The 9,820-nt window shown below is 39.9% G+C and overlaps 2 protein-coding genes across 2 annotated transcripts; one reads left to right on the top strand and one right to left on the bottom strand.

The window, feature by feature from the left end:
- The first annotated feature begins 4,717 nt into the window (after positions 1–4,717).
- On the top strand, positions 4,718–5,697 carry LOC108596372 (OCIA domain-containing protein 1). The gene is made up of 3 exons (XM_017982040.1): positions 4,718–4,827; positions 4,892–5,384; positions 5,446–5,697. The coding sequence occupies exons 1-3, from the start codon at positions 4,783–4,785 to the stop codon at positions 5,676–5,678; spliced, it is 771 nt and encodes a 256-aa protein (XP_017837529.1). The 5' UTR covers positions 4,718–4,782; the 3' UTR covers positions 5,679–5,697.
- A 48-nt stretch (positions 5,698–5,745) lies between these two features.
- Positions 5,746–8,566, bottom strand: LOC108596370 (cytosolic non-specific dipeptidase). The gene is made up of 6 exons (XM_017982037.1): positions 8,408–8,566; positions 8,205–8,340; positions 6,648–7,416; positions 6,525–6,592; positions 5,946–6,462; positions 5,746–5,885 (listed from the first exon to the last, which is right to left on the bottom strand). Exons 1-6 carry the CDS (start codon positions 8,496–8,498, stop codon positions 5,841–5,843), a joined length of 1,626 nt encoding a protein of 541 aa, XP_017837526.1. The 5' UTR covers positions 8,499–8,566; the 3' UTR covers positions 5,746–5,840.
- Positions 8,567–9,820: the final 1,254 nt, after the last annotated feature.

Here is a 9,820-nt window from a genome sequence, read left to right as displayed (position 1 = left end):
GCTAATTATAGACAGCGTCAAAGCTTAGCTTACGCTTTTGTTCATAGAACTGTCGAACTAACTGTTGCGTGGGTGGCTTTGTTTACATTTTTTTTAGGTTTGTGGGTCAAAGTTAATGCTGAACTATGAATGGTTACACACGCTGTTTCATTAAGTGGGGTTAAGCTTTAAGCTCAATTGAATTCTCAATTTCCAGCGCTTTGCAGAATCGTTTTTCATTTATTTATTTAATTTTTTGCCTACACGGCAGCTGAGTGGCAAAGCTTGTGTTAATACCAATGTTAAATATTTGAGTTTGAATTTATCTTATCGCCATATCTCGCCAGTCACATACTAGCGTTATTTGTTCAACCATGTATACACACTCATATAAGGTGTATGATATCACCCAACATTCATTTTATATTTTCACGTAATTCGCCCAAACATTCATATTCGCCCAAATATCATTTTAGGGCTCTATAGATAGCCTGGGCACGCGTCACTTAAAAGCTTTTAACGCTTGATTTACACTCAACATTCATTTTTATATTCGTACATAGACTTTAATTAAGCAGATTTTAATTTGAGCTTTTGCATAATTTTTTTTTTCTTTTTTTGTCTGGCAAACAAAAATAATATACAGCTTATCTCATCAACGAACAATTCGTCGCTGTTTTTTAATCAGTTGGAAGAAAAAATACTGAATTGCCAGAAGTCATGGCGTATTCTATTTGCCTTTAACCTTGCCAGTATAGAGAGAAATTCAAGCGTTTGCAAATAAATAAGATGTACCTAAGCAAAGCGTTGAATATATAGACTAGAAAATACTCTAGCAATTAGTTGTGGCATTATTAAAAGTACTTGGCTTGCTTAGCTTATGTGATAATTTCTTATAAATGACTCTGTAAAAATAAGTAAGCGGAATTTATTTATAAAAAAAAACATATAAGAGATTGCTTGAATTTTTATCTTAACATAAAATTCCCATGGCAACTTCGAGCTAAATTAAGTCTCATAGCTGCTATAAATAGAACAGTAGACATATTACTAAAATTTGACGTAGTGTTCTTTAAAAGATTCACTAACTTATATTAAAGATATTCCTTTATTAATTCCAGCTACTTTACTTTACTGAATGCATACCCCTTTATTATAAACTTTTCACTGACCAGCACTTTAAAACATATTCAAAGAATAGGCGTGGGGGCTATATATATTTATATCTCATATGGATATGCTTTGTTTATCTTGCAAAAAGTGAAATCTAACAAAACACACCTCAGCTGTCCCAGCTTTGGGTTTTGTATACGTCAATTGTATCGGAAGTGTCCAATGGGCAGCGCAAAAAATTAAAATAAAACAGAAAACAGGTCTGATAAAAGCAGCAGCTGAGCTGAATGAGCCAAAATTTTAATTGCAAATTGGCTTAACCTTGAATAACTGACGTCAGAACTGAAGATGGAGCGTATTGGAGAAGTTGCAGCATATTGAATGTGTAAAAGTTTCAGGTAGTGCCCCCCCCCTGGGAAATGTAGCGCGCAGCTTTTGATATTTGTTTGTCATTGGCATTAGATCAAATGATTGTTTGCACTAACTATATTTATGTTATATAGTTTGAGTGTCTACTAGTATTTCACACTTGCGTAAGTAATAGGATACAATAAATAAACATACAGCAGCAAACAATTACCATTGAATTTTTATTTACTGTTTGCCATTTGTTATGCTCACGCTCACGCTCTTTGAGCTAATTAAGTAAATAGCTCATTGTTTTATCAAAAAAAAAAAGCATATGAACTTGCGAGCTAATAAATACTAAATATAGAATTTTAGAAGTTTGCTCTGGGCAGATTAGATAATTTATAGCGCATATATTTTAAATTGAAATACAGTTTTTCTTAAGGTCAAAAGCTAAAACATTAGATAGTCATTAACTAAACTGTTATACTAACAGCTGCAGCTTTTGCAATCGATCGCTTAATTTATTTTATTTGTTTAGACAGCATAGCCAATTGAAGTGTGCAAAGTACTTAAGATATATTAATTTACAGTACTATTAAATGTATTGCCAACAAATGTGCACAAGTGCTAACGAGTATCTTATTTTTTAGCACAACAAGCGATTCTATGGAATTCAATTTGTTATAAGGAAAATTACTCAGGCTTATGTCACTTTTTTGCCAAAAATGTCACATGACAAATAATTTCGGCTGCAAACTTGCATATGATACTAGTAGTATTTACTTATTTGACAAGTCTTGACACTGCGATTAAAACTTAATTCCAGACAATATTGATCTAAATTTTCGCCGATATGATAAACACACACACACAGCTGTGTGCATTAACTATATAAAATGTATACTAGGCAATAAAAAAATAAGCGACTGCTCATTTGGCGACGCGGCCTTAGTGCAACATTTTGCATTTAATTAGTTTTTGTGATATTTTCCGCATTTGGCGTTTGTTGTAGTAGTTTGACCTAAATTAAAATTTTATTGACTCATAGGCACGGTTTTCATTTTCATCGTAGAATCAGTGACAGACAGCACTTGGATGCACAATGAAGTTGCAGCGAGTTGGCCGCCACTGAACCGGAAATTTACAATTAAAGTGACGCTCCCCTCCCCTTGAATTTCATAACCAATTGCAGCGAAATCGCAGCGCAGCAGCAGCTGAAGAAACAAACTAAAATATTTGTATATGGCTAGCGCCAAATCGTAGACACATTTGATTGTGAGACGTGCATGTTCCGCCTCATTGAGTGCTGGACATAGGTGTTCCAAGCAATTAAAGCAGCAACATTAATTGTTTTCTTTGCCTACGTGCTAGCAATCAAATTATGATTCTATTCATACATAGAGCGCTGACCCCTTTTTTGGGCTAGGGACTACAGTTACAAACAGTTGACCGGGCTGTCAACTCGTCTTACCATATTGTAATTATGATAGCATGTAAATCAAGCAAGATAACTGTAATTTCACTTTTTTATATACTATACAGCAAGGGATTGTCAACTGCGCCCATTCCTGGTATAGATTTGGGTTTGCGACGTGTGCGCATGAGCTGGCGCCCTAAAATTTATCATTTTATAAATTCTGGAGTAGGTTAGCTAGATTAGAAGTATTCAGTTGCAATTTGTGAATCATGTTTTGATCAAAGCGGCGTTGCTTGTTAAATGTTTTTCAATTGTGCTTTCCATTTTAAGCTCAAACTAACAACCTGGCAATGAAAATTGTACATTTTGGGAATTATTGTTTTTTTGCCGAACATTTCTTTTAGCAAGCATGACTGCAATATTAATAGCATATTACTGCTACACTGTAAACTTAATTCTCTACTTGCTTTGCTTACAGCTTTGGTAATTTATTTAATGAGTTTGGCAGCTGCTTGCTAATCAACGAGCTTTGTACTTGCAACTTGCTGCTCATGCTCATGTTAATCAGGCCAAGAAGCTATTGAGCATCATATGCAGCTGGGAGGTCCTCTACCGCAACGCATAGCTTTGATTGCTTGGGAGTTGTCCGGTTTGACTACTAGTAGCTGCTGCTGCTGGGAGTAATGAACCTGATTGTACCGTTTGGCTGGCTGCGCATCGTTTAGCTGGGTCAAGGTCAAACTGTTTGTTTTAAGCCAGGTGATGAGTGGACCTCGCAACTCGCTTTCGTCTACGGCTAGAGGAGCTCATGATTTATGGCCGCACTTGACATGCGTGGCACGCAATGCAGTTTTAGCCACCAAGCGAGCGGGAGCAGAGTGAGAGATGCTGCCTCACCCAAGTCGGGCTGCATTTGGCGCTGGCATTGTAAGCTGCGTTCCTTTGTTTTGTGTTTTGATTGCTATTCATGCGTCAGACGGCAAAAACGTAAACACATAGAGACACGCTGCCAACAACATAAAGCCGAGATTTTTCACAAGAAACTGGCCAAAACGTTGCAACAAAAAAGGCAACCAAACGGCGCAGGTGGAGGCGACAGGCGGGTGCTGCTTCATGTTTTGTCAATTGGGACTGGCGTACTGACGTTTGCGTGACAGCCGCAGACGTTGCTGCAACAACATCTAGACATTGACTTTGACCACTTACCAATTTTGGCAACAAGACTTTCATTTATTGTTTTGCTGTACCGTTGTTCGAGCTTTGTTCGCAAAAAGGGTATCCCAATGAAATCCTCGGTTGTATTGTTTCACAAATGTAATGCAGTTCAAGTTGTATCACTCACTATGCAATTGCTGCAACTTTCATAAATATGAATATATCAAAAACCAACGCCAATTCGAAGCAGTATGTATTTCTTAGCATACAGCTAAAACATGCAGTTAACAGTCTTACCTGTATAATATGATGCTTTTGACCAAATTGAAACTGTTTACTTACGGTTAAATCTTAATTTTACGCACTTTTACTTCAACAATTGTATAGAAAAGCGCGCCACAAGAGTAAACAACGCACGATAACTTTAAACTTATGTTATCGATCGGTCGATATTTGAATGCAAAATATTATTTGTATGGTCACACTTCAGCAGTGGTGCCAATGGTGTTGCTGCCAAGTCAATAACATATGATTTTCTATTAAAGCAAAAATGCTGCTAAGCAGACATGTGTTTGCGTAAAATAAAATTCAATTTTAAATATTTGTGAGCGCCAAACTCTCACGAATTAAAAGCACGCGCTCATCGCTAGAGTGGCTATGGCAATAATATAGCTAAATTTCTAGCTAAATCTATGCAGCAGCACTGGCCGGGCATCTGTTTCGGCAACTCTACACCTCTGTAGTAAAGAAATAATAATAAATTTACCATGGATAATTTACATGATGGAAATAGAAATAGCCAGCATCCACTGGTAAGTTGCTGCTGCTACGAACTATACAAAATAAACCAAACCGGCTTCATTTTAATTATTCTAGACAGATTATCAATTCAGTTCTGACGAGTTGAAGGCGTTACGTGAATGCAACTCCGAGTCGTTTTTCCAGCGTTCATTGCCCTTTGGCACAGGATTGGGCCTGTTGGCCTACTTTGGCGTAAAGAACAATTACTTGCAGGGCAATGGCAAATACGGAGCAGTGCCTAAAGTTGTGATGGGCGTCATTTTGGGTTATTTTGTAGGCAAGTTCAGCTACCAGCAAAAGTGTGCAGAGAAAATCATGCGATTGCCAAATTCAAGACTGGGTGAGATACTGCGACAGCGTCGACAGGGCGGCGGTGTGTTAAACTCTATTACACCAGATGAAAATCTGGGCAGAGCATTCACGCTGTCGCCCTTTACGCCCAGCTCGGCGGATGTGTATTCGGATGAGAGCATGAAGCCTTTGAAGCGAAATACATCGCTTAATCTGGACACAGACTCGCGTCCACAGCTTTCTGGACTTGATGACATATACAGGCCTAATTTAGATAGTGAGTACTTAAAGTAATATAACACGATAAATATAATAAACTTGATTATTCTGTTCTACAGCCAGCAGCACAATGGTAGACCCAGAGCTGCCGCTAGAGCCCGCAAAACCGGGTGAATCCTATGAGGATTTGCGCAAAAAGAACCGCGAGGAGTACAATAAGCGACAACAGTCTCCCTACTCACGTCCATATGATGCACCAGTGCCACAACGTGCTGCGGATCCGCTGCATGAACAAAATGTGGGCATGCCCGCAGGCAGGAAAAACAAATATGGTGATGCCTGGACAGATTAGAAGACTGTCTTGTTCGTTTTTCTATTGAAACATGTTTTATTATTTGTTGAATATACTATATAAAACGCATATAAAATGTGATTAAAAAAATAATTCTGTAATATTCGTTTAAGGCGCATAGATTGTGATGTTGCACGTGATGTTGTATGCCACTGGAATCACTTAAAGCTTGCCAACCTCATGCAAGTAAGCGCCCAACAATTTGGTCTGCAAAAAGACAAACAATTTATATATTGGATAATGAATATGGAAGCCAACTGAACTTACGCCTTCTACATAGTTGTAAATATCAATCTTCTCGTTCTGGGAATGAGCACCATCATCGCAAGCGCCAACGGGCACGAGTATGACATTCTTGCCTGTGGCTTCCTGTAGAGTCAATGTCACTGGTATGGAGCCGCCCTCGCGTGTCATATCGGGATCAACATTGAAGACGTGCTTAATGGCGCGCTTGGCGGCTTCGTAGTGGGGATGATTGGGATCCTCAGTCCAGGGCTTGCCAGCTGAGAGCATGACAACCTTCATTTTGTTGGGTGAGCCACGCTCAGCCCACTTCTCATTGACGTACTTCTCCACGCACTCCTTGATGTGATCGGGATCTTGATGTGGCACCAGGCGAATGGAGAACTTGCCAATGACCTTCTTGGGAATGACAGTCTTGGCGCCAGGCTCATAGAAAGCGCCCTCAATGCCGTGAATGGAAAGGCTGGGATAACGCCATCTGGCTTGGAGCAGGCGCGTCTTGTCGCTCTTGTGCGGCAAGTGCTCGGTGCCAATGTCTTTTCTAAGATTAAGATTGGTAGCAGTTAGTGATTTATGTTAGAGCGATTAGATTAGCAAACTAACTTGTATTCATTCACTTCAAAGTCTATGTTCTTGTAGATTTCAAGCTCATTGGGCAATTGGGGCGCCACCTGTGGAATAACGATTAGCGACTTGGCAACAATTGTGGCTGCACAAGCTACTCACATCACGATTAACGCCTGGAATCAGAATGTTGGTGTCCTTATCCACCAGCGTGCTGAGCAGATAGCAGAGATCAGGCATAGCTTCATGCACAGTGCCGCCAAAGACGCCGCTATGCAAATCTTTGCTAGCGCACTCGATCTCCACTTGGAAATAGGCCAGACCACGCAGGCCATAGGTCAAGCATGGACGCTTCTTGCCCAGCCAGTAGTTGTCGGAAATGCAGACATAGTCTACATCAGCCAAGAAGTCTCCCTTGCGCGACATCAACAGATCATCCAGACCCTCGCTGCCGCTTTCCTCCATGCCCTCAAACACAAACTTGACATTCACAGGCAGCTCCATGTTCAACTTCTGATAAGCTTCAATGGCATGAATCCAGCAGAGCACAGGTCCCTTATCGTCGGAGGCACCGCGTCCAAACAGCTTGCCATCCTTTTCAGTCAGCACAAAAGGTTCAGTGTCCCAGCCATCGTCCTTCAGCGCAGGCTGCACATCCAAGTGTCCATAGACCAGCACAGTCTTCTTGGCCTTATCATTGCCCAGTTTGCCCAGCAATGCCTTTGGCAGTGGAATCTCCTGTCCTGTGGGCAGCTTTTGTTTGCCCAAGTCCACCAGCTCGATTTCGGTGCCAAGCGCCTTTAGCTTATCAGCTGTCCAGTTGACCATGCGGTCAATCTCACCGCGCTTCTCGGGCCATGCCGAGACGGATTGAATGGCCACAGCGGTGCGCAGGGTCTCGATGTAATCAGCTTGCTTGCTATTGACAAACCTGAAAAACCACACGAATTAGATTAGGCGTTGATATATACATATAGATATGGCCAGTGGTTTTATTATAAATCGTGCTGATATGGAGCTTAAGCCTAAGGCGCAAGCACTGCTGATAATAACGGTTCATTATACTCTTCAAATTGAGGTGCTAACTTCACTTAACACCAATTAATACATAATAGAGGCAAAGCAATTCTAATGCATGCAATGCATATAAATTAAGTCACTAATGTTTGAACTAACGAAGCTTAGATACTCTTTCTATTTATTGTTTAACTAGCGAGTGTGATTACTTGCATTAATTTAATGCATTACAAACCGTCTTAAAAAATCATCATACCCTCGCAGCATTTGCATTGAAATTCTTTCATGTTTATCTTATGCTTTGCCATTTGCGATTGCACGCACGTCAAGCGGCCAGGCAATGAACGAACAACGGTTCTTTCTTCTACTTTAATTTATATTTTTTGCAATGTTCTAGCTTATTTTCGTTGAGTGTAGAAATGCAAATCATCTGGAACTGATGTGCACCTCGTTAATTGCCACTCAATTGTTATTGTGTCGCAGGCGTTTGTGCATTTTTATGATTAATAAATCTTTTTTGCAAAATTGAAATTGAGAGTTGTATGGGGCGTTAGTTAACGCACTCGTTATCAACAGCAGCTGTTGCTGCGGCCCTTATTATCAATAACAAGTACAATAACCATAAACAACTACCAGATAAGCAGGATACCAATATGCAGTAAAAAACATCTCATTTGAGTCACTTGTTATCGCTATACTTACTGAAACAATTGCTTCATCTCACAGGGAAGTTCTGCCATTTTAATAACTTTCTTCTCTTTTCTATACACACCAAATGAACGCTGAGAGAAACTCTTGCTAAGTTTATTAAATGCACAAGAACGACTTGCCGGTGCGGCTTTTAAAACAGGAATGAGAAAAAATGTTAAGCAAGAGCAAATGAAAACAATTAATACAGTGCCTACTTGATAAAGTGCACAAACAATTCTGGTAGCTTTTGCATAGGGATAGCAACAGTTTGTGCTCGTGCTGCGCTCTTCGCACCACAGTTAACATGATTTAAACTCACACAACTTTTGATTTTAATGTATATGATTTTTACGCAGCAGTATTAAGCTTGGAATTTGTATATATACTTACTAAATTTAATAACAATCTTATTGAAATCTTATTGTACTTTGTTTGACAACAATGGCGCGCGATACTGTGTTCGATACCTTTCACTTTGAAAACAATCAGCCGTCATCCAGTATAATATTACAATAGAGATGAATAAAATTGTGCAGCGTAAAACTTTAAATTAACTTTTCACGAATGATTGCAATGCAATAATTAGACATATAATTTTAGTTAGCAATCAATCATTACCGGCAGCTATGCTCAATTGAGAACACTGTGTGTGCCGATACTTTTATACGATAGTGTCACGCGACTTTAAGATACTTGTGCTGACTGCCGTCGCTAGATTAAAGTACAAGAAAAACAAAAACGCGAACGCAGCAGAAGTAAACCAATACGCAAGTTTATTATAAATTGTAACAGGAATTATGTCACAAAGCTGATATACCGCATCAGCAAACATATAACGACGTCAATTGGTCGACGCAGGAGCGCTAGAGGTGTGTTGCAAGTTGCTTGTTTATTAATTAACATGTACTTTGATTGTACATCTGGGTGTGTTGGTGTGTGTGTGTTTGTGTGGAATGCAGTGCTGTCAAATCTGTGTATATGTGTGTCTATGACTAAAATATTTGTTATAAATTTGCATATCCGTATCCTGTAAACTAGAATCTCGGCCAACGCTTTGAATATGGAATTTTTGTGCCTGTCGCTTGAACGGCCAAGGTGTATACATTTTGTAAAGTCATTATAATAAATTTCAGCGACTAAAATAGAACATATTGCGTGCCGCTGTAGCTGTTGTTGCTGCCACTGCTGCTGCTGTGTGGCTGTTGACTCCAAATAGCAGCGCCGCCGACCGAGCGACATAGTCATGTTTTTTTCTGTGACTGTGACTGAGACTTTGACTGCGTGCGCTTTGCGCCGCTGTTTTCTCCCCTTTTTGGTATTTCCATCTCTCTCTCTGCGCTCGGATTATAAATAGTTGGCGTTTAGTTGTTGTTGTTGTTGTTGCCGGAGTTGCTGCTGCTGCCGCTGCCTTGGGGCTACTGCTGGTGCTGCCAATTATTTGTTTGTGTAATTAGCTTCAAGTTGTGTCATGTTATGGGAATTAGATGTGGAACAGAACAAACTACGTTTAAGACGAGCAGCAGCAGCAACAACAACAACTGCGTTAATACGTTAAACAACGGCGAAAAGTTAGCAAAGCGGAACTGGAAATGTAGACGTCAAACGGTGCCGTTAGAGCTGCTCCCAGC

Source organism: Drosophila busckii, chromosome 2R (genome assembly GCF_011750605.1).
Source record: "Drosophila busckii strain San Diego stock center, stock number 13000-0081.31 chromosome 2R, ASM1175060v1, whole genome shotgun sequence".
NCBI classification, from domain to species: domain Eukaryota; kingdom Metazoa; phylum Arthropoda; class Insecta; order Diptera; family Drosophilidae; genus Drosophila; species Drosophila busckii.
This window is presented reverse-complemented; position numbering and strand designations above follow the sequence as displayed.

Bases quoted from the DNA above. Each gene is read 5' to 3' on its own strand.
- LOC108596372 (XM_017982040.1), top strand. From the start codon at position 4,783: ATGGATAATTTACATGATGGAAATAGAAATAGCCAGCATCCACTG. The intron at 4,828-4,891 runs GTAAGTTGCTGC...TAATTATTCTAG, and splicing joins GAAATAGCCAGCATCCACTG to ACAGATTATCAATTCAGTTC. The intron at 5,385-5,445 runs GTGAGTACTTAA...TCTGTTCTACAG, and splicing joins ATACAGGCCTAATTTAGATA to CCAGCAGCACAATGGTAGAC.
- LOC108596370 (XM_017982037.1), bottom strand. From the start codon at position 8,498: ATGTTAACTGTGGTGCGAAGAGCGCAGCACGAGCACAAACTGTTGCTA. The intron at 6,593-6,647 runs GTGAGTAGCTTG...GTTATTCCACAG, and splicing joins TTCCAGGCGTTAATCGTGAT to GTGGCGCCCCAATTGCCCAA. The intron at 5,886-5,945 runs GTAAGTTCAGTT...GTCTTTTTGCAG, and splicing joins TTTACAACTATGTAGAAGGC to ACCAAATTGTTGGGCGCTTA.